The sequence below is a fragment of the Myxocyprinus asiaticus genome, chromosome 40 (genome assembly GCF_019703515.2).
Source record: "Myxocyprinus asiaticus isolate MX2 ecotype Aquarium Trade chromosome 40, UBuf_Myxa_2, whole genome shotgun sequence".
NCBI classification, from domain to species: domain Eukaryota; kingdom Metazoa; phylum Chordata; class Actinopteri; order Cypriniformes; family Catostomidae; genus Myxocyprinus; species Myxocyprinus asiaticus.
In genome coordinates, this window is record NC_059383.1 from 27,480,677 (window position 1) to 27,508,438 (window position 27,762).

The 27,762-nt window shown below is 41.9% G+C and overlaps 1 protein-coding gene across 6 annotated transcripts in view; it reads right to left on the reverse strand.

The window, feature by feature from the left end:
- The window catches only part of LOC127431074 (RIMS-binding protein 2-like), a 110,971-nt gene that overhangs the window by 9,598 nt on the left and 73,611 nt on the right, over positions 1 to 27,762 (reverse strand). For 4 of the 6 annotated variants that reach the window (XM_051681310.1, XM_051681316.1, XM_051681315.1 and 1 more), the window contains 12 exons: positions 20,412 to 20,589; positions 18,828 to 18,976; positions 18,150 to 18,229; positions 17,055 to 17,164; positions 15,928 to 16,728; positions 14,363 to 14,514; positions 8,273 to 9,103; positions 7,617 to 7,745; positions 7,350 to 7,493; positions 7,025 to 7,136; positions 2,347 to 2,516; positions 1,756 to 1,924 (listed from right to left, as the gene is read on the reverse strand). In XM_051681310.1, coding sequence (XP_051537270.1) covers positions 1,756 to 1,924; positions 2,347 to 2,516; positions 7,025 to 7,136; positions 7,350 to 7,493; positions 7,617 to 7,745; positions 8,273 to 9,103; positions 14,363 to 14,514; positions 15,928 to 16,728; positions 17,055 to 17,164; positions 18,150 to 18,229; positions 18,828 to 18,976; positions 20,412 to 20,589 — 3,025 coding nt within the window. The remainder of the gene's footprint in view (positions 1 to 1,755; positions 1,925 to 2,346; positions 2,517 to 7,024; positions 7,137 to 7,349; positions 7,494 to 7,616; positions 7,746 to 8,272; positions 9,104 to 14,362; positions 14,515 to 15,927; positions 16,729 to 17,054; positions 17,165 to 18,149; positions 18,230 to 18,827; positions 18,977 to 20,411; positions 20,590 to 27,762) is intronic. The other 2 variants (XM_051681311.1, XM_051681312.1) reach the window with 2 other exon arrangements.

The window sequence follows — 27,762 nt, forward strand, 5'->3', positions numbered from 1 at the left end:
AGAAGCGCTGCCGATTTCTCTGGGCTCGGTCTCATCTTAGATGGAAAGCAGAAGAGTGGAACTGTGTTTTTTAGTCAGATGAGTCCACATTTAAAATAGTTTTTGAAAAACACTGTCGTTGAGGAAAAGGACTATCCAAGCTGTTATCAGCGTCAGGTCCAAAAGTCAGTGTCTGTATGGGACAGGGGTGTGTCAGTGCCCATGGCATGGGTAACTCACACATTTGTGAGGGCACCATTAATGCAGACAGATATGTACAAATTTTGGAGCGGCATATACTGCCATCCAGCACCGTCTTTTCCAGGGATGTCCCGGAATTTTCAGCAGGACAACTTCAGACCACAGTGCGGGTGCTAGATTGTCTTGCCTGCAGTCCTGACCATCTCCAACTGAGCATGTGTGGAGCATTATGAAGCGTACAATACAGCAACAAAGACCCTATACAATTGTGCAGCCGAAGACCTGCATAATGGATGAATGGAGGAAAATTCCACTTTTTAAACTTAACAAATTGTGTCTTCAGTGCCTAAATGCTTAATAAGTGTTATTAGAAGAAATGGTGATGTTTCACAGTGGTAAACACTCAACTGTCCCAACTTTTTTTGGAGTGTGTTGCAATCATCTGATTTGAAATTAATGTACATAAAAAAACAAAAAAACAAACACACACACAAAAAAACAAAAAAAAAACAATGAAATTCGTAAGGTAAAACACCATAAAATGTTTAGGCGTAGTGCTTCCAATATAGCAAAGGGTGAATATAATTTACAAATCATAATAGCATTTATGTAACAATTGGCTAAAGCATTTCTAAAAGAGGCTATATAGACTAGTATCAGAAATTAACTTTTCTATTAAGGGGCAACATTTGCCCCCTGGAGATGTTTTTAGGGGCATTTTTCACCATTATGAGGGAATTGTTAGAGCATATTTTTTCTAACCATACAAAATATGACAATATGACATCATTGTGTTACATCAAATACTTCAAATTAATCCTTTAAAAAACATGTTCAACCTGAATAATCAGATAAGCGGTTACCTATAGATTTAAATGAACATCAAATAATTTCATGTGATAGGTATATACTAGGTCTAGAATAAAAATAAATATTTCCAAATTTCCAAACAATAAATAGAAATCATAAGTGGCAGTTTTTTGTTGACCCCACATTTTCAATTTCGGGGTCATTTTTGTCACCTTCAGTGGCAGTTTTACCCTGTGACCTTGTTAATTTCTGACCCTGGTTTAGACCAAGCGCGTTCTTGCGCTAAAAAAGCAAGATGCAGCGCAATGAATCGGGCAGAACGAAGGTGTCTTGAGACCAGTTGAAGTTCTTTTATGGCGTCTAAAAACACAGCAAAATGTGGCAAAAAGACATTCACCTAGTGCATGTTTATATGAAAAGCAATTGAAACGAGGACAGAGGAAGCTTAATGAGGACGCTTGAGCGAGGATGCGCAGGTGGATTCTATGAGGAAATCTTTTGTGTCGAAGCACCTGACGCATGCGTAAATTCTCCTTCCCCTTCACATCTGACACAATAGTTCTAATTCATGTTTCACCACTGTTTTAACAAATTATAATTATTGCATTCCCAATCTCTCCCCCCCCATGCCCCTGACTGCACAGTATGCTTTAAGGAAGTATATTGAACAGTAGGTAACAATAGTACATATGTATATTTAGTGAATATTTTATATTTGTAACATTTGAAGTATGTTTGGGTGAATATGAGATTGAAGACACCTACCTATTCTGTCCACAGGAGTGTTGAGAGGGAGAAATCCCTGTTTCATGAGCTGCTCCATGGTCTCATCATCCTCCGCACAGATCTCTGACACCATGTTACAGGGAATAAGTCCTGACCTGCCCCGGATCTCCCCGTGATAAAAGCCATCATTATCCTTATCCCCATACACCTAAGGCATAAGATAGAGGGATGTTGGAACAATAGACCTTATTCACGCTAGTGCCATCTTTTTAATTTTTAAAAGGAATAACAACGAGGCTGTGAGGGATAGTATTAAAGTCTCTTCAGTGTGCTGTACTGCAGTTTAAAGTGTTTTTGGATTGTTACACTGACAAAACATTGCTAAAATAGCTGGCCAAGAAAATTCAGTTTACAAAGAACACCAGACCACATGAGTTGTGGAAAATCAGATGTGATGTAGGAGCTTTATACGGCTTTAATCCGTTCGTGCCATTGAAGAGATGGTAAGTCTATCCCTCGCAGCCTCGTTGTCATTCCCATTAAAAATCAAAGATGGCACTAGCGTGAATAAGGTCTATAGGACTGCTAATTAAAAGCAGATCATTTAACACCTGCTGAGTAGCATTTAACCTTGATTATCTGTCCCTCTTTAAAAGGGAGCTCCTCATCAGCAGCATCAGGGTTAGGTGACATGGAAAGAGGGTCATAGTCGAACAGGGCCACAAAGATTCGGAACGGATCCTCCTTCTCAGACTCTTCGTAGTAAGGAGGAGAACGCTGGCTTCGGTCCCGGTAGCCATCTAAAACAGGAGAGATAAAACACAAAATGTCTAATTGACAGTTTATAACTGACACCATATTACCCCAACATAGCAAATGGGTAGCTGACATGACACTTCAAGTTGTGACAGCAGTGACCTGCAATGTGACATGGTGTAAGCTACTTAATCTTAAATAACAATTTTAAATTTGTGTATAAAAACATGAGCAGGTCTTTTTTCTTTTAATTTAAAGATTACTTCAGTTTTGGTTGTGTTGATTACTGTATCTGTTAAATATATTGCAACTGAACTGCACAGTTTGTGCCCTGTTGTTAATTGTTAAAATTGCTATTTTTGTAATGTACAAAGTTTGAAGGTTCCCTGTATAATTAACAGCATTAGCTGAGAGAGAATTTCTTTCATATGTCAGCAAAATGGACATTATACTTGAAATATATCCAAATCAGAATCAAATCGACATCGGAATCAAATACCTTATACTAGTGCCCGACCGATATATCGGTATTGGCATATATGTTTACCGATTTGCGCAGATATGAAAACTTTATTTCAGAACATAGTATAATGCAGAAAGCAATGCTTTAGAACTGGTGTCATAACGTAGCTTGTCCAGCAGAGCATGCTCCGACTCCATTGTTTACAGAGCTGAACTGATGGTGGCTCTGCAGACAGTTAAACGGTGCGGAGTTTAGCGGTGTCTTCTCGGTAAGTTGCTAACTAGTTTGTGAAATACATACTGGAAAGTTAATAAACAATGACCCCATCATTTTCCCTTTTCAATATAACTAATATAACATTAACCCTGTCCCTGACAACCATGTCACTCATGTCTGTTTGCTGTTAGCCAGCTATAGTTTGTCAGTGCAGTAAGTAATGTAGCAGATTGAAAGGTAAACATCAGAGCATCTTTTTTGCAGCTCAGCAGACAATGGTGCGGTGGTGGATTGTGTCTGTTCATTGTTGATTTCACACTACGCTGTTACCTAGTTGGTGAGACGCAATGCTGGTCCATCTTTTACTCTCCGTGACAACGAGCTTATAGCTAACTAGCTAACCACGTAGCTACTTTTATTGCTTGTCAGCTGAGTGGAAGCTAATGTGTAAACATGTATTCACCAAACTGTTATGTTCAGTATTCACAGTTTGGTACCCCCTTCAATCGAACAGTTCCAGTCGTTGCATTTATAAAATATAATATTTAAACGTCTGGTTTTCCACCGTTGAAAATTTCCCCTGAACTTGTATAGCACAATACGGTGTAACACCACTGCTGCTGTTTTTCTCTTGTCTCGGCAGGTGTAAATGCTTTTGTGTTACAACCCTAATTGACTGGCAGTATTAAAATAGTCTGCATTTGACTGATACTAAACATTACTATTGATATTTATTTAGCTATTTATTTTATTTTTATTTATTCTTTATTTTAATGGTCAAAATTTGACTGACACTAAATGGTACTGATGTTTTTTAAGATATTTAAGCTATTTGTATTTTTATTTATTCTTTATTTTCTTAGTGTTCATTTCTAGAATTTGTTGACAATGTATAATAATAATGTAAAATATTCTTTGATAAAAATATTTGTTTACGAAAGCAGCCTTCTGAGTACCTTTGCACAGTCATATCAGTGCAAAATTGGTGAACAATCCACATAGAAAAGATCTGTTTTCATTCCAGCTCAAAAATTAACTATATCGGCCACCATATTGGTGAATTTTCCCCCTCTAAAATCGTTATCGGTCTCTAAAATCCCATTTCGGTCGGGCTCTAACTTATACATTCATATACATTTTAAAAGAATATTCTCATTTTAATACAAGTTAAGCTCAATCGACAGCATTTGTGGCATAATGTTGATTACTACAAAAATTAATTTCCACTTGTCCCTTTCTTTCATAAAATAAAAAATCTGGGCTGACAGCGAGGCACTTAAAATAGAAGTGAATTGAGCCAATCTGTAAACGTAAAAATACCCACCGTTTCAAAAGTATAGCCACAAGATGTACACAATACAGTATGTGTTGACATAATTTTATTGTGAAATTTACACAAAACCTTTCTGTGTAAAGTTATATCCAGTTTTAAAACTTCATTGCCATGATGACATGAACCCTAAAATGACTGAAAAAATGACGATTTAAACAACTTTACAGCTCAAATAATATACAAGTTTTAAAAGAATGAATGAAAGTGCTTTTATAAAATTCTAAGCTTTACCCTTCTGCCCTTAAACCGTCCAAAAATTGTTCCCATTCACTTCCATTGTAAATAGCCTCGAATGTTTCTTTTTTTTTTTTTTAGTAAAGGAGGGACAAGTCGAAATAAATTTTTGTGGTAATCAACATCTTGCCACAAATGCTGTTGATTGAACTTAAATTGTATATTGAACCTGGAATATTACTTTAAGCAAAATCTTGATGTTGAATAAAAAATTCTGATGTCCACAATATTTCTCAACTACCCAAATTTAGCTGTCCACTTGTCCTGTAATGTAAAGAATATGCACATTTTAAAGGTACGAGCTTATCTTTTGAGAGTTTTGAAAGTGAGCATACAAACATCCAAAAGCATATTTTTGAAGCAGGTGACAAACAGCATAAAGTCATATCAGGTGAGAATATTAACAATGAGAGACAGTTTGAATGAGCAAGCAGTTCAGACCAATGGAGTGAGTATGTGTCTCCTTCATACTTGCACTGTAGACAATCCATTTATTTGCAAACACCAATCCAGGGTGGGTTGAAGATTTTGTTTTTTTACAGTAATGCGATGGCTATGCATGTCACTGTTGTGTGTGCATGGTGTTAGGGATAAAGACACCCATATGACAGCCAATTACAGATGCAGCAAGCCAAACATGTACTCTCTTCACTGAGAGCCTGACAGGTGCACACAGACAGACAGAGAGAGAGCACACACATTCTGAGCTACTGTAACCATACAGAGATGCGAATCCGAGGAAGAACCATCAAATGGGGCTGATTAGCCCCAGATAAAACTACACGTTTCCTTTTGTCCCCGTCACATCTACGGAGCTGTGCTAGATTATGACTCCAACATGCTCAATGTGCATTCCACATAGTTGCCTTTGCAGTCAATGCTAAGGAACCGTTTGCTTTATCTGCATGTTAGGTTGGTGAAATGTTAATTAATTACAGATTATGTGGCATTCATTCAGTGAAAGATGCCGCCCTTGATTTTAACCATTCAGTCATGCATGGCCAAAGTAAAAGTATGGTTGTGGTCAGGTTGAAAAGAGGAGGGATTTGGCAGGCATCCATTGGTGGGTCAGTGCAAGGGGAGGAGCATTCTCTGAGCAAACATGTTGCTATAAGCAACATTATCTTACTGCCTGCGTGGAGGCACAACACAAGCTTCCATCTTGGTCCAGTCCAGTGTTTCATGAGTTTTTGCCATTTTTCTTCTCTCATCTGGGCTTGCTTTGATTATGCTTTGGTTGGGCAAGGGAGCTGCAACACATACCATAAGGAGGCCTGTGTCCCCCATGCCTCCGGGAGGACCATGTCCTATGTCGCGCTACACTGCCATAGTAAACATCCTCGTTGACGGGAGAGAGGTTCCCTTCACTGTTACTCTCAGTGGTTATCTCTGAGGGAAACACCAATCAGAGAGTCGTTATGCCATGTGAGGCTATTTTGTCCCAAACCCAACTTGCAAATTCAGGGATGTTAACGTGACAGAAATGCTTTGGATATTTCTGCAACAGTGTTGGGAAAGTTACTTTGAACTACTTTGTACATAATTGAAAGTAGCTAAAGTACAGTCAAGCTACCTTTTTGATAGAGTAGTTAGCTACATTGAAGCTACTTAAGGGGACAATTACTTTAAATATTTAACTATACAATAATACAATAAAATCAGAGCCATAGTTTTGAGCACACACAACTTCTGCGCAAGGGCTTGAATCAGTTAATTGTTTAATAAATTGGTTCATTTAAACAAACCATCAAAACAAACCAATTCCCTAGAATGAATCAGACTTTCCAAAGCTGCATATTAGAGAGAGGTCAGTTCAGAGGACTGTGTTTGATTATTGCCTGACTCCACGTGGCTGTAAAGGTGCATGCACAGTACAATGTGCCATTAATGTGCTACACCACAACTTGTTGGAAAAAAGCAGATTGTTACTGGAAAAACAACACTTTTAAAAGCAGCTGAACTACTGTCACACTACTCTTATGTTTAGTTATCCCCAACACTGTTCTGCACATGTTGTTTGAAGTTGTTTGTCCCTCAATCTAGATATACAAAGTACAGGTACATCTATGGGAAACTTGATGATAGATTTATAGGTGGTTGTTGAATAAATAAGAGAGGTTTATAATGACTGAAAGCAACAGGATATGGTTATGGTCGAAGCACAGTGGTAATTGGCACACATTGACAAGCTTATGGATGTTTACCAGTTTAACATACAAAATATGAAGCAGGACATTTAGGAGGCCAAAAAGAAAGCTGGAGGACAGACAGGGCCTGAACAGAAGTTTCCACATCCTATCTCTTACTGGGAAAGCACTGACCAATGGACGGAACCGTGAGGGGCTGACGCTGAGGGCCTCTTTGCTTCCGATATGAGTCCCGATCCAGCTGACTCGAAGATTGAGTGCCTCCTCCAGTCTTGAATGAGGAGAGAAACCAAACTGTTAAAGTCAGGATGTTATATTCAGAGATATTATAATCTTTATTCTTAAAGATTGTAATATTACTATAACGTATACTGTGCTATCTATCTATCTATCTATCTATCTATCTATCTATCTATCTGTCTATCTATCTATCTGTCTATCTGTCTGTCTATCTGTCTGTCTAGATCCCTGTCCTCTGCGATACCTTGAGTGCATTGTGGGAGTTCCGTCGCCTGCCTTCTTCATGCATTTCTGAATATAACTCCTCCTCATCCTCTTCCATGATGTCTGACAGGTCAGAGCCTCGACTGCTTTCTGTCTGGTACTCTTCACTGTGACTGTAATGAGACTGTGGAATGCATATTGTGAGACAATACAGCAACACAAAGCCAAGCACATCCAGCGGATGCAGCACTATCATACCTGTTATTCCTGTTATTACTTGGTAAGGCAATCACTTAAACTGCCATACCTGCCTGCCCAGCTCTGAGCCCCTGAGGAAGTCATCCATAGATGCTCCTCTTCTTCGAGCCTGATAGCTTTCCTCATCCTCTTCCTCATCTGAATTTTGAGAGTGAAAACCCTGGCTTCTCCTCTCCATCTAAATATATTATAGTACTTTCAGAAGTCTTAAAGGGATAGGACAGTCAAAAAAGAAAATTCTGTCAATTACTCACCCTCAAGTTTTTTCAAACCATGCAACTTACTTTCTTCCATGGAATACAAAAGGAGATGTTAACTGGTATGTTAGCCTCAGGCACCATTCACTTCCATTGTATGGAGAAAAAAATGCAACAGAAGTAAAGGGTGGCTAAGGCTTACACACCGCTTAACATCTCCTCTTGTGTTCAGTGATATGGGTTTGGAACAACATGAGGGAGAGTAAATGATGGCTGAATTTTAATTTTTGGATGAACCATTCCTTTAATAATGAGATCTGTCAATTTTGCTGAGGTTAAGCACTGTGTCAGGATATCTACTAATCTATTGTATGTCTGTTCTTTAACTATTTCAAGGAGTACTAGATCTTATAGGATAGTTCTCTTTTGCATATATTAAGGTGAGTTTGCAACTACAGCATATAACATGTTTTTTTTTTGTTTTGTTTTTTGCTCTGCTTTGACTCACCCGTCCACTCTCCGCAGCCACCCTTTGGGCTGCCTCTCTGGCGATAGCCTTGGCCACTGTGTCAGGGATGAGTGTACCCCTTGGCTGGGGGAGGATTCTTTGAGGTGAAGGGGAACGACGGTTGGGGCAGGGTGGGGCATCCAGGGTGTGTCCATGTGGCATGCCTGAGGGCATGCCTGATGGGGAGCAGCTGGGCTCCCATGGCTGAGGTGGGCCCCCTCCATGATGAAGCATTCCTGGCCCTGGCTCTTTGGTTTCCAGCTCTCTGGCACTTAGTGGTCTTTGGGATTGGGGAAGGGTCAGCTGGGGAATGTGAGGTTGGGGCATAGGGATTGTTGGCTGGGGATGGAGCATGGGCTGCTGGGGTTGAGGCATGGGCATGGACAGTTGGGGGTGGGGCATTGGGATGGTGGGTTGGGGTTGAGGGATGGTGTGTGGTGGTAAAGGCTGGATGTGAGGAGGAGAGGACTGCGTGGGATGGGGCATTCGGTGGGGATGTAGGTGAGAAGGAGGCTGGTTGGGACAAACGGGGAGCGGTTGGAGATGGGGGGGCGGTTGAGATCCAGGGTGAGGGGAAAGGAGCAAGGGTGTGGGATGAGAGGGTAAGGGTTGGGACTGCTGAGGTGGGAGAGGGGACTGGATATGGTGAGGAGGAGGGTGAGTTTTAGGAAGAGGCACCAGCAGGTGGTTTGGAATGACGGCGACGTGGGAGTCTTGAGATTCCCCTTGTGCTGATAAAGTCCTCACGATAACCTCTCGGGCCTCCAAGCACTGGAGATGGTTCAACTCTACTGCCACATAGTCTGCCAGTGGATACAACACCTCAGCAATCTGAAACCAACACTGCATCATTAGCAAAATACTTAAGGTGTCACTTCACATTCTCCTCATTTATCTAACAAATTTTAACGAAATGTAACAGAACACCATTACATTAAAGGGATAGTTCACAAAAATTACAATACTGTCATCATTTTCTTTAAAGGAAAAGTTCACCCCAAATTTTTTATTCTCTCATCATTTACCTCATGCCATCCCAGAAGTGTATGACTTTCTTTCTTCTGCAGAACACAAAGACTTGTAGAAGAATATCTTAGCTCTGTATGTCCATTCAGTGCAAGTGAATGGTGATCAAAACTTTGAAGCTCTAAAGCACATAAAGAAAGCATAAAAGTAATCTACATGACTCCAGTGGTTATATCTATGGCTTCAGAGGCGATATGATAGGTGAGGGTGAGAAATGGATAAAAATGTAAGTCCTTTTTTACTAAGAATTCTCCTCCCTACCCAGAATGGCAATATGCACGAAGAATGCGAATAACCAAAAACAATAGAAGAAGAAAGTGAAAGTGGAGATTTTTAGTAAAAATAGTAATCTGTTTCTCACCCACACCTATGATATCGCTTCTGAATATATGGATTTAACCACTGGAGACATATGGATTACTTTTTTTGCTGCCTTTACATGATTTTTGGCCTTCAGAGTTCTGGCCACCATTCACTTGCATTGATTGGACCTACAGAGCTGAGATATTCTTCTAAAAATCTTTGTTTGTGCTCTGTAAAAGAAAGAAAGTCATAAACATCTGGGATGGCATGGGGGTGAGTAAATTAATAGAAAATTTTCATTTTTGGGTGAACTATTCCTTACACCTCATGTTATAACTTTAAGTGATTTTTCATTTTGGGTGAACTTTCCCTATGGTTGAATGAAGTTCCCTATCTGTCACTCACTCGACGTTGGTGTCGATGTAGTGACACTAGGGGTCACTCTTGGGAGCCCGAGACACCTCTGGTCTTTGATAAAAGGCCAATTAAAATTGGCGAGTGGTATTTGCATGCCACTCCCCCGGACATACGGGTATAAAAGGAGCTGGTATGCAACCACTCATTCAGATTTTCTCTTCGGAGCCGAACGGTCATGCTCATTGAGCTGAATACTACTGTTCATTCACCTCTGCTGGATCTGACGGCGCATTTCAGCGGCTTCTCCCCCCTCTGCACTGGTGCACTGCAGAGAACGCCCCTGGGCGCTTCGGCACAAAAACTAGAGAGCATATTTTCTGAAAGAGCATTTTTCCCCTCTAAAAGAGTATATATTTCTCTAAAAGAGCGCACACACGGAACGTCTTTTTAAAGACGCGTCTTTTTAAAGATGCTTTTCCAATTGTGTGTTATTCCTGTTTGTGCTCGTTATCTCTCGCCTTCTAACGGTCACGATCACTGTTTTTCGTGTCTGGGCACTGCTCACGCGGAGACAGCATTCGTGGATGGTCATGTTCTCATTGCGAGAATATGTCCATGGCAACGTTGCGGTCGCGGCTCGCCTTCGTAAGAAAGCAAGCCACCCCAGAGGCTCCCGCCTCGGTCCTTTTACCCACGGGTATGAGGCCAGCGCGGCTAGCACTGGGGGCGATTTGGGGACCCCAATGGGACCGCCTCCGCGGGGTATCCCCCTGCGGACCTCCCATTCCCCATGCTCGTCTGCCCCGATCGGGCTTCCGGGTGAGTCCGCCGGCTCGTCTCACGGCGAGTTCGACCTCTTATTCGGAGCCCACGAAAGTGATGAGCTCTCGAGCGCAGCATCGGAGAGCGGGCTTGTCCAGTCGGAAGCCTCAGCTGGGCTCCTCCCTTCGGGGTCGATTGCCCAGTCACAGGCTGGCGCGGAGATGATGACATGCTTTCCCGGGCAGCCGCGAGCGTCGGTAAGAGTGGATTTCACTGCTCTTCCCTGAACCCTCGCTGCTCGGTGATTGGTTCCTGGGCTCGCGGTGCCGCTCAAAGCCACGCCCCACCCCCGTTCCTTTCTTCCCGGAAGTGCATGAAGAGTTGACAAGATCGCGGGAGGCACTTTTTACTGCCAGATCTTTTCAGCTTCCCCGCCCTCACTACCCTCGTTGGTGGGGCGGCCAAGGGCTATTCGGCAATCCCCCGGTGGATAAAGGCGCTCGCGGTGCACCTATGCCCGCAGAGCACCGCCACCTGGCGCGGGTGCCCAAAGCCCCCGTCCAAGGCCTGTAGGTTTACGTCATCTCTGACGGCCAAGGCCTATGGTGCCGCTGGACAAGCCGCCTCCGCCCTGCATGCCATGGCTCTCCTGCAAGTCCGCCAAGGCGCTAAAGGAACTGCACGAGGGTAGTTCCGCCCCGGGATTGATGCAGGAACTGCGCTTGGCGACCGACCTAGCTCTCTCTGAGCGACGGAGGTCACGGCGCGGTCTCTCGGGTGGACGATGGCCACACTAGTGGTCCAGGAGCGCCACCTTTGGCTCAACCTGGTCAAGATGGGTGAGGCCGACAAGACACGATTCCTTGCTGCCCCCATTTCCCAGGCGGGCCTATTCGGTGACACCGTCGAGGACTTTGCCCAGCAGTTCTCGATGGTAGAGCATTAGATGGATGCTAGCCAGCATATCCTGCCCCGGCGCGGCTCAAGATCCCGCACCCCATATACTCATCGCCAAGGGCATCCCCCTGCGGTGACTGCACCGGCTCCGCCGCAGCCCGCCCCTTCGGCCCGGCCCCAGCATGGAGCCCACCGCAGGAAGCAGACGCCACCCGTCTCGCAGCCGCCCAGAACCCTTGAAAGGATTCAAAGCGCCCTTGAGACGGGCGACCCAGGGACAACGAAACACGCTGCTCTGGAGCTGGTAAGCAGATCTTCATCTTTTTGTTACCTTTTGCATTTAATTGCGCTGCATGCCCAAGTGGCTGCAGTACTCAAGAGCTCAGCAAGAGCAGTTTCCTTGTTCCCTGGGTCACGTATCTGGTGTGTACGGCTGTCATCACGACCACCATCCAGCACTCCATTTGGCAGGTTTGGCACTCCAGCGGCGGTCTCCCGCCCCAAGCGCCCAGCTGTGGCACAAATCCACCCCCGATGTGACAGTCTCCATGGGTCACAAGGACAGGCCTCTTCCTCCCCCGTCCCAGGCTGTTCTGGGGGTGGTCACAAGGAGCCAGGTAAGTGCTTCGATGTCCTTAGACTCAGCACGGCCATGACGTGGTGTGGCACCTCGAGCTCTGCCCCGCTGCGAGGCCCCACCTGCCGGTACATCCGATGACATTGTCCCTTTGGTCCCCCTTGCGCGGAACTTGGATGCATGGCTTGCGCTTTCCAATCCGTCACGAGGGCTGGTCCAGACCGTCCGACTCGGCTGCGCGATTCACTTCGCCGGGCATCCGCCCAGGTTCAGCAGTGTCCACTTCACCTTGGTGAAAGACGAAAACGCTGCTACCTTGCGCGGAGATCGCTACCCTCCTACGGAAGGGCGCGATAGAACCTGTCCCTCCAGCTGAAATGAAGAAGGGGTTTTTTCAGCCCCTACTTATACATACCGAAAAAAAGGCGGTGGGTTGAGGCCAATCTTGGACCTGTGAGTTCTGAACTAGGCTTTACACAGACTCCCGTTCAAGATGCTGACGCGAAAACGCATTCTGGCGAGTGTCCGGCCTCAAGATTGGTTCGCGGCGGTAGACCTGAAGGATGCGTACTTCCACGCTTCGATCCTTCCTCGACACGGACCCTTCCTGCGGTTCGCATTCGAGGGTCAGGCGTATCAGTACAAAGTCCTTCCGCCGGCCTCTGGATGGGTCCGCGACTGCATTGGCACATCAACTGCCTCGAGTTGTTGGCAATTCTGCTCGCCCTGCGGAGGTTTCGGCCGTTGATCCAGGGCAAGCACGTGTTAGTTCAGACAGACAACACGACAATGGTAGCATATGTCAACCGCCAAGGTACAAGCAACACAAGCAGATAAGCCCGGGATAGCCGGCCAGGTGTATCACTTGCACATAGCGCCTTCCACCTCCTTTTGAGCTGAAGACGTGCGGCATTAATTCCCAGTAGTGTTCACAAAATTTGTTCCCTGGTTGACTTCCTCCGAGCCCTGTGGCAGTCGAGTTTTCAGAGAGACTCGCTGCCGGCCCAGTACACGCGCTAACTAAGAGCCCTGTTCTGGGGTAGGTGCTCCGTATGTGGCGGTTCCCTATAAGGCTAACCCCATGCGATCTGTATCTTCCGCTAATTTGTTTCCCTGCTGGCAAACTGCGTCTTCCTTGGGCAGAGCCCCTCTGCCCCAGTCTCCATGTTTGTAGTAACTCTTCCCCCATTGGGCAGGATCTACCTTGAAGGCTCTCCACATGGTTGGAAAGACCATGTGACGTATTCTTCCACTTAAATATCCCCCCCTCTCTTGGGGCGAGGTCTGGTCTCCGCGGTGTCCTCCCCTTAGACCTGGCGGCCCAGTCGGATAATCCCCCTTCTTTTTTAGGGAGTGGAAAAAGAGAAGGGGAAAGAGGCCACGACTGGGTTAAGCCTGTCTCTATCTTTGGGTAGTCGACTTGTCCCCAAAAAGGGCCGTTCGACACTCATAACTGTGTTGGGGGAGGTTACGTGTCGACCTGGTGTGCTGGCTATGAGGCACACAGCAAGTCTGCCCACCACACACCGCCAGTTCACGTAATACATTTCAGCCTTTTGGCGTTTTGTATAGGGACACCTAGTGTCACTACATCGACACCAACGTCGAGTGAGTGACAGATAGGGAACGTCATGGTTACTGGTGTAACCTCCATTCCCTGATGGAGGGAACGAGACGTTGGTCCCTCCTGCCACAACGCTGAACTACCCGCTGAAATGGCCGGACCTTATATCGGCTTCTCAGCGTAAAACCTGAATGAGTGGTTGCATATCAGCTCCTTTTATACCCGTATGTCTGGGGGAGTGGCATGCAAATACCACTTGCCAATTTTCATTGGCCTTTTATCAAAGACCAGAGGTGTCTCGGGCTCCCAAGAGTGACCCCTAGTGTCACTACATCGACACCAACGTCTCGTTCCCTCCATCAGGGAACGGAGGTTACACCAGTAACCATGACGAATTCCTTCACTTAAAAACACCAGAAAATTTGCTTCCACCAGATAGATGCTTGAGTATTTGTAACCACCCAAATTCATCAACAGAGGGCATCAGTATTACTTTATGATATAAATAGGTCTTGATGACTCTTGTTCAGCCTTCATGCAGTCAAGACCTGTTCTATTACATAAACATCACCAGATATGACCGCTGATGCATGCACATCCTTACCCTCTGACCCTTTGTGCACACTGCGTAGCCAATGACATTTGCACCATTGGAGGTTCCCATAGGTGTCATAGGAGGGGGCTTCCAACGGACCTGGAGGATCCCTGGGGCTTGACCACACTGGACCTGCACTTCCTGAGGGGGTTGAGGGGGCCCTGGGGAGGGACAGAGAGCTGCCACCAGTTACTTTCAGTAGCACACTTTAAACTGTAAAGGTATGAAGTTAAGAACAGATTGTTTCACTGTGTTCTGTGCATATTATGGCTTGAGCTCAAGTTTAGAGTAATATGGTCATTCAAATAGCCAATAAACTTCATGGCTGAATCATGGTGCTAGGGGGCATAAATTACTTCCAAGTGTCTGGGTTTTTGTTCTTATTAATTTATTCAGTTAGCCCCACAAAATCAATTTCTGTTGCCTTTGTCTATGTTAAGTGGTGTGTTGTGCTAATCAAACACAGTATAAAGTATTATGTAAGGATAACGTACAGTCAGCCGGTTGTCATGCCAAAATAAAGCCCGACAGGGTGATCAGGGGTCTTGTTTCACCTTGAAGGGGTTTATTTTGCGATAACAACCACCTGACTGTACATTACCCCGCATATTTCACGGCTACCAACCAAATAAATAAATACATGGACATTCAATACTGATTTACGTTGAAATTATGTAATTATGTGAGAAGATATAAATTGCTGAATAGGTGAAATCCACCTCTGGTTTGTGTCAGAGTTCTGTTGGTGATTATTCTGTAAAAATTACCATCTGACATCTCATTATCCAAACTATTACAAGACTACTTGCCAAATAAATAAAAATATGTACTTGAAACATTGATTTGCATTGAAATTAAGCAATTATGTGAGAAGAAAGAAATTGCTGAACAGCTAAAATCCACCTCCGGTGTGTGTTGGAGTTCTGTTGGTGATTATTTTATAAATAATGACCATCTGACTGCTCATTTCCAGCTTATTCAAGACTACATGCCAATATAATAAATGCACATGAAACATTTTTTTGAGTTTAAATTATTTTATTAGCTTACTTGTAGAGATCACACAGTTATCTCACAAATTCACAATACCTGGATGAGCAGTCTGATATGTGGATGTGGACTCAGAGATATCAGATTACTAGATGGCGCCACTGACTAATCAGAATCGAGTATTCCAGAGAGACGCGTAATAAAGCATTTTAAACATTTTCAAGCCGCCTTCATTAAACATGAAAATGCCACTAGATAGTGATATAACAAGACTGCCCTGAGAAATGGAATGGAATTCAACATATTTAAATTAAATCAGCTAACGTTGGCAACCCAAAAATACTAAAATTAATATAAAAACTAAATATACTGGAAAAACTAAAACTAAACTGAAACTAGAAAACACTATAAAACTGAAACTAAGAGTCATAGAGTAAAAATCTACAAAAACTAGACTAAATTGAAAGGAAAAGTTTAAAATGAAATAGAAATCAAAACTAAATTAAACATTTAAAACTTTAACAATCCTGAATATCAGAGCGATATTAGAAGAACATTATTGCAGTGAGAGTGTTGAGTCTGACCTGCAGCCTGAGTACAGAACTCCACCCCAGCCTCTCTCTTTTCCCTCTGCTCCAGTGGCATGTGCCAGGGCACCTGGTGAGGTTTGGCCAGCACCTTTACCTTGTATACTGTGGCGGCCTTTAGGTTCACAAAACGTAGTCTGTAAGAGCACGGCTTCACCATAGCATGTTCCACACCATCCAAGTACACAACATGGGCATAGTTACTGTTACTGGGCAGCCACGAAAGTTCAGCAGAGTCCCGCAATATATCATCCATTCTCAGGCTGGTGGGGGCCACCACCACATTGCAGCCGACCAGCAAGGTGCACCGTAATTCATCGGAGAGCCCCCTGTCCGTCACACTTTGTACCGATACACGGTAGGTGCAGGCACTCAGGTCTAGCTTCTCCAAAAGAAGTTTGGTCCTGCCCCCAAAGGGCACAGAGGAACGCACTTCCCCATCCACTAAGATATTGTACCCATTGATATTTCCCCAGCCGAGAGATACCAAAGGTGGCTCCCAGGCCACTATCACACTTCTTGCCAGCTGTTTGATCAGGCTGATCTTCCTGGGGTAAGGCACAATGTCGTCACTCAGCTCCTCTCCGTCCAGAGTGCCTGTCCCATTACTGCAGTGCCCAAGAACATCACTGCTAAAGCTGTCCAGAGGAATACCTCCATCTATGGTAGTCAGGCTCAGACAGCTATGCTCCAACCTACCCTGCTCCTCTCCCCCCTCTATAGATGGCTTTTCCTTGTCCTGGACAAACTCAACAAAATTAGAGGGAACCAGACCACGCTGGCCATCCAAAAGCTCTCCTGGAAAAACACAAATAGAAATAGTTCATGTTCTGACTGATAAGCTGCATCAGTCTCTCAATACATAAATAGTATTTGAAATGCATTTGTAAATAAGCATGTCATTTTTATACATGCAGCCAAGTAATGCTTATTGATTGCATTAACTAACTTGTCTAGGTATGTTGTCTATTCTATAATGTCCATTAGAATATACATTTTTTTTTATAGAGGTGGATGACTCCTTAGAGTGTTCAATGTTTAAAATTTCTACAAGTCTAGTATTTTTAAACGTAAACTTAATTTAGATCCATTATACTTCTGGCATCATAACAATTTTTATTTACCTTGATAAAATCCATCATCGTCCATGTTCCCGTAGACGTACAAGTACTTCCCTGCCACAAGAGGGAGCTCTGCTTCAGGATGCTCATTAGGTCCATCATAGGGATTATAACTGACAAAAAGACCAGAGAGTGAGTGAGAAAGATATTTACTGCAATTGATGTGCAAATAAATGGCAATTATAGTACCAAGTACTATAGTAGTTCTCCCAATTTGGAATGCCCAATTTCCAATGTGCTTTTTTTTTTTTTAAGTCCTCGTGGTCGCGTGGTGATTCGCCTCAATCTGGGTGGTGGAGGACAAATCTCAGTTGCCTCCATGTCTGAGACCATCAACCCACGCATCTTAACACGTGGCTTGTTGAGCGCGTTGCCACGGAGACATAGCGCGTGTGGAGGCCTCACGCTATCCACCGCGGCATCCACGCTCAACTCACCACACGCTCCACTGAGAACGAACCACATTATAGCAACCACGAGGAAGTTACCCCATGTGACTCTACCCTCCCTAGCAACCGGGCCAATTTGGTTGCTTAGGAGACCTGGCTGGAGTCACTCAGCACGCCCTGGGATTCAAACTAGCGAACTCCAGGTGTGGTAGCCAGTGTCTTTACCACTGAGCTACCCAGGCCCCCTAGTGTACTCATGTCTTAATAAAAGTTTAGAAAGTATAGCAATAATCAATTTCACCTAAATCTCCCAAACCACTGACAAGAATTGTCTCTTTAGGCCATTCTGACTGAACATGTTTTTGTTTCCAGCTAAGATGTTTTTCAATTGTTTTTCTATGTAAACATAAGCTAGATGGATGATTTTTATTGTTGTATGCTTTTTTTGGCATCTCGTGTAGGAGCGTCAATTTGTTTAGACGCCATGTCAGGGTAGAAAGAAGGTCAGCTTTAAAAACACATCTTGAGACAACAGCGTTCTTTTTTTTCTCCAATTTCCAGATAGCGTATTTTTCACGCTGACTTCACTATAGTGCATGTATGTTCTAGAGTAAACAAAAAGGCATTTATAAAAGTGGTTCTTCTGCTCCTGTTATGATGTGGTATGAACTTTTCTACTTTTCTTCTATTTTTCAATGTTGAATTTTACCTGTAGCGGGAAGTGCAGAGGCGGACCTGTCCTGTGTATCTTGTCTTGGACCTGGGAGCTGGGCTCACCTCATTATCCATCTAAGAACAAAAAAAAAAGTCAGCTGACACACAACTTTATCTTATTTATTTATGTCTTATTTAAATTAAAGCATTATGCCAGTGTTTATCCTGTTACCATCATAAACAGTGCATGTGTTCATGGATGCATGTATTCACGGATGATTTGATTCATGTATGATTCTGTGCAAAGAGATGATTACACCCTATTTGCACTGATGTCAATCACATACTCAGAGAAAAGTTAATTACAAAATGTATCTTTTTACTCCATGTTGCACAGAGTCTCTAGAAGTCCACTGTAGGGCTTAGTTTTCACAAAAACTATTTACTTTCTTTCCTACAGCATCTGACCATATCTTCAACCCAAACATCTGATATTAAGCCATTTATGGATCTAATTATAAAGAAAGAGGCACATTATAAGGACATAAAATAAGCAAATTTCTTTCTCTTGAGTAAATTTCAGGCAAATAAATGGATACTGGAATTTGCTCACAGCAAAACAACAAGCTTGTTTGCTCCGCATCTCTACTTGCATCTCCCGCTCCAATTAACAAAATCTATCATGGTTAACCAGAGTAATGGGGATGTGTGATTGACTGAGAGGGAGACAAACCTCTGAGAGAGATGCTTGCATGGGGCTGCTGGAGTGATTTCGAGTCAGGAGGGTGGGTTTGATGGACTGCTTCTCTGCCTTGTCTCTGTTGTGTTGCTGTACTATTGGCAGCTCTGAGACCAGTGGAGAATTGTCAGATCTCTCATCACCTGCCAGCATGAGTTATAAAAGAAATCAATGACAAAATCAATAGCAAATCAATGACTTTGATCATCGAACAATATTAAAAGAATAGTTCATCCAAAAATTTTAATTCTCTCATCATTTACTCACCTTCATGCCATCCCATATGTGTATATCGTTCTTTCTTTCTTCTGCAGGAAACAAATGCAAAGCAGGTCCATCCAATTCAAGTGAATGGAGACCAAAATTCTAGAGCTCTAAAAAGCACACAAAGGCAGCATAAAAGTAATCCATATGACTCCAGAGGTTTAATCCATGTTATCTGAAGCGATTCAATTGTTTTAAGTGATAACAGTCCAAAATATAACTCCTTTTTCACTATAAATCTTGACATCAGCAGTCTCCCTGGCGATCATGATTTTAAAGAAAAAAGATAGCTTGTGTAATCATGATAGCTCGATTACACTTCCTAGCACCATCTAGTGCTCTGCTCATGCTTCAAGCACTAGGCAGTGTAATCAAGCTTGAAATCAGACATTGATTAAATCACTGGAGTCTTATAAATTACTTTTATTCTCTCTTTATGTGCTATTTGGAGCTTCAAAATTTTGGTCACCATTCACTTGAATTGGATGGACCTACAGATCTATTCTTCTAAAAATCTTTATTTGTGTTCTGCAGAAGAAAGAAAGTCATACACACCTGGGATGGCATGAGGGTGAGTCAATGAAAAGATCATTTTCATTTTTGGGTGAACTATCCTTTAACCAGATGATAAGGTTTATTTAAAATGAGAGGAATCAGTGCAGAAATATTTAATGCACAATTCCAGTTGCAGGATACAGTACTGGATTGCATGAAAAAAAGCAAAATAGACTTAGCATGGTTAAGAGGGCTCTCTAGACCTTTTCAAAGGTTTCTGTTTTAAAGTAATGACCAATTACCATTATATTATGATTGATTATGAATGTTTCCCCATACAAAAAATGTACCTTGTTTCAAGTTAAGTAATGGCAGTTGGTATACCATGGTACTGAATGATTCCCATACCTTCATATTCTGTGGTATCTACATTATATTACCATTGTATACCATACTATTGTATTACTACGGTACATAACCAAAAACATGCAATTACCATAGTACATGTCCAAAAAACATGGTAATAACATTGGACTTATTTGAATGTACCATATGAGGTATGAAATAGGATAACAAGCAAAAAAATCTGACAAATTAAAAAGACAGCAACACAAAAGGACAACAATCAAAAGTCATATTGCATAACGTGACATTACATAAGACTGAATTCAAATAGCAGGTTTTAGACTGCTTGACAGATATAGAGAGAAGTGAAGATGTTTTAAATTAAATGAAAGTAAACTCAGCTCCAATAATGCATTAAACTTGATTTTCTTTTTTGTCTGCAGGTCCACTTGTTTGTAAAGATGCTTCACTCACTTTTTTCTGCCTGCTGCTGCAAGCTGTTGTAAACATTGCCCAAGTTTTTCTCCTGTGAGTCAATGTTGAGTGTGTCCTCAGTGTCTGACCCCAGGTGATATTTCCCCAGTTCTTTCGACAAAATATTACACTGCTCAATCTGTGTCTGGCATTTCTGCTCCAAGTCATGAACTTTGACCTTTAAGGGTCAGAATGCACACGAAAGGAATAGAAACATTATAAAATCAAATTGTTTATGTAATAATAAGGGCTGTCAATTGATTAACATTTTTAATACAATTTGTTACATGACACGCAGATTAATCGCAATTATTCATATACATCATTATTTGCTGAGAAAGGCACCCAAATAAAGATAATTCATATAAAAATGATAAATAACTCAAATATTTAAAAATATAATATGTAGGGCCTATAATAAATATATAATACGGATTGAAATTCAGTGTTAAATAAATTGTATTATTGTGGCAGATGAATAACACATTGATTAGACAGTACAAAAAGTGGTCATTGAACAAGCCTACAGACAACAGCAATCTGTTTTGCACTGAGTTCGTCAATGTGTCCAGTTCTCACAGTACACGTTCTTGTGTTCCGTCTATGCTATTTTTAATTGTCGCTGTATGTGCGTACACACATGCAGACTTTACCACTTGATGTCGCAGCCCCATTCACACTGTCAGCGATTTTGTAGCTGAATGCGACAGGAGACCATTCGTTTTCAATGAGAGCTGGGGACTTCCGTCGATACGAGTGACAGTGACCATTGGTGACAGAATGTGGGTGTGTTAAGAGACATGACAAAATTGAGAAATGTTTAACTCTATGCAAATACAGAGCAAAATCGCTCAGCGACCACCAATGTCAGAAAACAGTGGAGCTCACATCATCTATTTCTTGTTAGAAAATGGAGCCAAGTGCAGGAAAGAGTTGTTGTCATTGATTTCACTGTTTTATATCATTTGTCTGTAACCACGTTCAAGGTGTGGCGGGGTGAGCAAGCGACAGACACAGTGGGTGTGGTGTCAAGCCTCGGAGAGGCATTTATTGAAAACAATAATTAACATAAAATGTCCACAAAAGGGGGAAATAGTGTCCAAGAGGGAAAGTGTCCAAAATAAAGGGGAATCTGGCATCCTCATGGTGAAAGGGGGCGTCATGTAGGATTGGGAGTGTCCAGAGGAGGATCCAGGACACGGGCGGGGTCCGGCGGCTGCACGTGCTCCCCTCACTGGTCCGTGGCGCATGGGGTAGCGGCTTCCTTGGTGACCTGTCTTCCTAGGGCCGCAGTGCATGTGAGGGGAAAGCAGCCCGGCATCCATGCCCGTTGGCCGCAACGCGTGCTTCAATCCTCCAGCATCGCATCTAATTTGCGCCGGGAGTGCAGGATCGATACGCATCTAATTCGGCTTGAGGTCGCCAGTGTGTGCACACAAGGAGATAGAAGCCAGGAAGAGGCATGCTCTACGTTTATTTGGCAGCACTGACGAGGCCAAACACACATCAGGTGTGCCTCTTCCACCCCGCTGCCCAAATGAGGCTTATTAATTATGCGCCTCTTCTCTCTCTTGCCCACTCCCGTCTGGAGCCTGGCTGAAGGACGGCCCTCAGAGGTGGGGCGACGATGACGAGAGGGAGGGGCAAGTCATTCCACCACAAAGGATATAATAAAACGATGCGTGGAAACCCATGTCAGAAATTGACGGCATTCTGAGTGAGTTTGATTGGTACATGGAAAGATTTAGGTTCATTGATAAAATTGAGCATTGCTGGAGTTTATAACACTTTCCCCTCCAGAATGCGTATTTTCAACAGGATGATGTAGATTGGATGATGTACCAGAAATTGTCGGCAAAGTGAGTTTAATTAACTGAATAATAGATTTGTTCGTCTTATTTTGATGGGATGCACTGAGCATAGCTGCTGTTTAAATAGAACTCTCCCCTAACAATGTTTATTATTAGAGGCAAAACAAATTATTCCTAGTCAAATAAGAATGATTTCTTCATTTTACTGGCAATGTATCGCTGTGTTCAGGTTTTCTAAAACTATGGCCAGTTGTGCAGCTGACCAATAACACTAGAGCAACAGCAGAAGGAACGTCCACTAGCGACACAGAGACTAGCAACATCAAGCGACAAAATCACTGATAATGTGAATGGGGCTAGATGTATTGTGAAGTCGCTAGTGGGCGTTGCTACTGCTGTTGCTCTAAAGTTATTGGTGGACTGATTACAGATGATGAATTTTACCAGTAAAACTAAGATATCTCAATTTGACAAGGATTCAGCCTTGTCTCTAAAAATGCATATTCTGCAGGGGAGAGTGTTTTTATATAGCCTAATCTGCAGCAATGCTCAGTGCAGTATCATTACTCATATCATTAGTAAGATAACGATCTGCAGTATCAATGTTCGAATCAAACTCGTTCGGACTACTGACAGTTTTCCATGCATCTTTTTAATTATAACCATGCATGTGGTTACAGACGAATCATATAGAACAGTGAAATAGCTCACAGAAACTTGTCCTCTGTCTTGCCTGCACTCGACTCCAGTATCTCAAAGGAGACGGATGACGTGAGCTCCACTGGCACCCTCTTCATTCTTATTGGTTGTGGCTCCTGAAAGTTGCTCCTCATTTGCATGAAGTAAAATGTTCTTAACTTTGTCGTGTCGCTCACACGCCCACATCTAGTCACCAGAGATCGCTGACGCTCATGTTGCCGGAAGTCCCCAGCTTTCTTTGAAAATGAATGAGAACTAGTCACTTAGTCGCTGGAGGTCGCTGCATGTGTGTATGGGGCAGTTTCAGACGCGTTTGTAGCGTCTCACTGTTATTCAGCTTCATGAACGTGCATTTTTAGGATGCTCTGACAAGTTTAAAGTAGTGGAAACTTTGAAAATTGCTAGGGCTGCCCCCTAATAGTCAACCAAACTTTAGTCGATGAGAAGAGTCTTGTTAAATCAAGTTTTGATTGGTCGGTTGGTCGCAGAAAAAAAAAAACTCCACAGGAAACCGACGAACACCAGTATTACCGCTGATTGGATGCTAGGTGGTACTTTTTATTTATTTTAATTAAAATTCAAATGAAACTAGAAAAAAATTAAGTGCAATTAAAATGTGTGTTTTTCAACCTTTTGAAAGATGGCTTTACAACAGTTGTGAAGGGCAACATCTCTTTGGAAACTAACCTACTTTATCCGTGCATTCTCTATCGGTCGGGTATTTCATTGTCCGGGCAAATACATCATGTGTGTGAATAAATTCATTTTGTTCCCTACTTCACGATTTATATATAGATATATATAGATATATCTCAATATCCAATTACATCAGCAACAACCAGGCTGAGAGATCAGTGAATATTCTTGATTTAATGATTTTACATTGAAAATCAAATTAATTAATTTAAAAAACAAAAAACTTGGGGGCCTGGGTAACTCAGCGAGTAAAGACACTGACTACCACCCCTGGAGTCGCGAGTTCGAATCCAGGGTGTGCTGAGTGACTCCAGCCAGATCTCCTAAGCAACCAAATTGGCCCAGTTGCTAGGGAGGGTAGAGTCACATGGGATAACCTCCTCGTGGTCGCTATAATGTGTTCACTCTTGGTGGGGCGCGTGGTGAGTTGTGCATGGATGACATGGAGAATAGCATGACTCTGTGGTAACACACTCAACAAGCCACACGATAAAGTGCATGGATTGACTGTCTCAGACGCGGAGGCAACTGAGATTCGTCCTCTGCCACCCGGACTGAGGCAAGTCACTACGCCACCACGAGGACTTAGAGCGCATTGGGAATTGGGCATTCCAAATTGGGGGGGGGGGGAGTTTTAAAAAAGTTTTTTTTTTTTTTAACTAAAAACTTAAATCAAATACATTTCTAAATTCAAATTGCACTCCAAATGAAACAAAAAGCAATTAAAATAATGAAGTGATCGAAAAAATAATATATAAGTAATCACCTTTCCATTTACCGTCAGGCAAGTATCTGTCTAACCATGCAGGTGGAAAATTACTTACATAAATGAAGACATAAAAACTATAAATGTAAAAATAATAATTATAATGATGATAATAATCACTGAAATATAAATCATGGTTCGAGGTGAACATGTTTTTGTATTATTTTATGTTTTAATCACAGATGTATAGGCTGCAAAGTTGTGGTCGCAATGAACTGCTCTGTGGAAATAAAGCGAACTGAACTCAAAGCACCTCCTGAGCTGAGATATCTGAGGTCATCTGCAGCACTTATAGACGATACTGTTCTTGCAAAAAAAAAAAAATTCAGAAGACAGAAACAAATAAAGAGTAAGAACCTTTTACATGCAACAGCATGTCAAAAATGCGTATAGACGGCTTTTCTGTCATCTGTTCTTAATAATTTAATAAAGTGTGTTTCTTCAAGCGTGTGTCTGTGTGTCTACGGGCAAATTATTTGTAATTTTTTTTTTCTCCCCTTTTCTCCCAAATTTGGAATGCCCAATTCCCAATGCGCTTTAAGTCCTCATGGTGGCGTAGTAACTCGCCTCAATCCGGGTTGCGGAGGACGAATCTCAGTTGCCTCCACATCTGAGACCGTCAATCCGCACATCTTATCACGTGACTTGTTGAGCGCGTTACCGCGGAGACGTAGCAAGTGTGGAGGCCCACGCTATTCTCTGCGGCATCCACGCACAACTCATCACGCACCCCACCGAAAGCGAGAACCACACATTATAGCGACCACGATGAGGTTACCCCATGTGATTCTACCCTCCCAAGCAACTGGGCCAATTTGGTTGCTTAGGAGACCTGGCTGGAGTCACTCAACACTCCATGGATTCGAACTTGCGACTCCAGGGTTGGTAGTCAACGTCAATATTCGCTGAGCTACCCAGGCCCCAAATTATTTGTAATATTATTTGATAATAATAATAGCCTAATAATAATAATAATTTAATACATTAATCGGAAAACGAGCCAAATATCATCTTGACATCGTCAAAGGCATCAGCTATTGGCAAGCACTCTGACCATCGTCAATCCCCAAGATCATCATCTGTCGGCACAACCCTAATGTGCATTTCCCTCTATAAATTAACTAAATGTTCAGACAGTCTCCTTGCAGGTTTTTCCGACACATTCAGATTTGCCGGTGTCGCTGCGGCTCACTTTGTGCGTGCGCTTGTAAAATTTATATTTTAAAGGCTTACGGTTTATTATTTCTCTGTAATGTAGAACAGTGTTAGCAAAGTTACTTATAACATTCTTTCTCAGCCCTGGAACTCAAACCATTTTCTGATGCCCCCCAATATATATATATATTTAAGTAATTAAATGAATATCATTAACGTGATATAAACTAGTTGACTAATGGCTTAAACTAACGCCTACTAGTCGAAGCCCTAAAAATTGCACATTAATATTCTTATATTCTGTTGTACTTCGCCCACCTGTTGTGCTTTCTCCTAAGTGAGCAGGTTCTCATTCTGTGGCTGTGCTCCCTGCTTGTAAGGTTTGTTAAGGCACGCTGCCACCTACGCAGCTCGTAAAACAGTTGTAATTTAAGCTTGATTTGCTCGTACTGCATGGTAGGAAAATCCATAGACTATTTTTATTATGGAATTTCTTGCACATCAGGAGGCATGACAAGTTATTTTTTATATAATTATCCGCACTAAGTTAACACATTAAATCAACAGCCCAAGTAATAATCAACAGCATATAATAAATATGATAACCTATGATATACAGATATTCTCATTATAAAACAGATTTAGACCAGTATGACAAAATGTCTACCTGTGAATAAATTGCCAAGACATGAACTATTTAATTCTTGATCATTCTTATCATTTAATTCATATCACCAGGAGAAATCACTGGTTATTACCTTACAGAGCTTAAACTTGCTTGGAGCAATGGTTTAAGACTACTTCAAAGCATGCAAATGAGAGCTAGATAAAATTGTAAAATGTGCATTTTAAAATAACAGGCACACATGGCAAAAGTTAAGAACTTTATCTAACCAGACCATAATACTGATAAGTCAAACAATCTCACCAGCTCCTAATTTTACCCTAACAACAAAAGACATGATGCAACAGCCTGTCAACAGGGAAAGTTCATTTTGTCCAACTAAGTTTTTCATCTGCAACAACTATTTTTTGCCACATAGATAGCAGCAATTCAATGAAGAAACGATACTCAACTGACAAGTAACAATGAAAAGATGGTTGTTTGAAGAGTTGTTAAGTGTAAAGATCAATATTGTTTCTTCTCTTAAGAGAAGGAACTGATATGGAATGTTTAAAAAAATGAATGAGAGTGTGTGTACCTGCATTTTGTCCCTGTTTGTCTCTGTTTAAACACAAAAGGAAAAAGGGAAGAAAAAAACAATATACACTACCAGTCAAAAGTTTTGAAACACTTACTCATTCTTTATTATAATTTCTTTTTTTCTTTTTTTTTCACATTTAGAATAATAGTAAAGTCATCAAAACTATGGAATAACATAAATGGAACTATGGGAATTATGTTGTGACTAAACAAAATCAAAATAAATCAAAACTGTGTTATATTTTAACATCTTCAAAGTAGTCACCCTTTGCCTAGAATTTGCAGACATGTACTCTTGACATTTTCTCAACCAACCTGGGATGCTTTTTAAACAGTATTGTAGGAGTTTCCATCTATGTTGGGCACTTATTGGATGCTTTTCTTTATTATTTGGTCCAAGTCATTAATTTCAAAAATGTGTTTTTTTTTTTTAAATAAATTTTAGTTTTATAATGAAATAAATCAATATGGTGGCACAATTATATTTTTGTCTACAAAACTAATTTCAAACATTTAAGCATATGCCTTCAGATCAAAAGATCTTTAAGATCATGAGAAACATTTCAGTCAAGTATTTCAAAACTTTTGACCGGTAGTATATATATATATATATACAGGTGCATCTCAATAAATTAGAATGTCGTGGAAAAGTTCATTTATTTCAGTAATTCAACTCAAATTGTGAAACTCGTGTATTAAATAAATTCAATGCACACAGACTGAAGTAGTTTATGTCTTTGGTTCTTTTAATTGTGATGATTTTGGCTCACATTTAACAAAAACCCACCAATTCACTATCTCAAAAAATTAGAATACATCATAAGACCAATAAAAAAAACATTTTTAGTGAATTGTTGGCCTTCTGGAAAGTATGTTCATTTACTGTATATGTACTCAATACTTGGTAGGGGCTCCTTTTGCTTTAATTACTGCCTCAATTCGGCGTGGCATGGAGGTGATCAGTTTGTGGCACTGCTGAGGTGGTATGGAAGCCCAGGTTTCTTTGACAGTGGCCTTCAG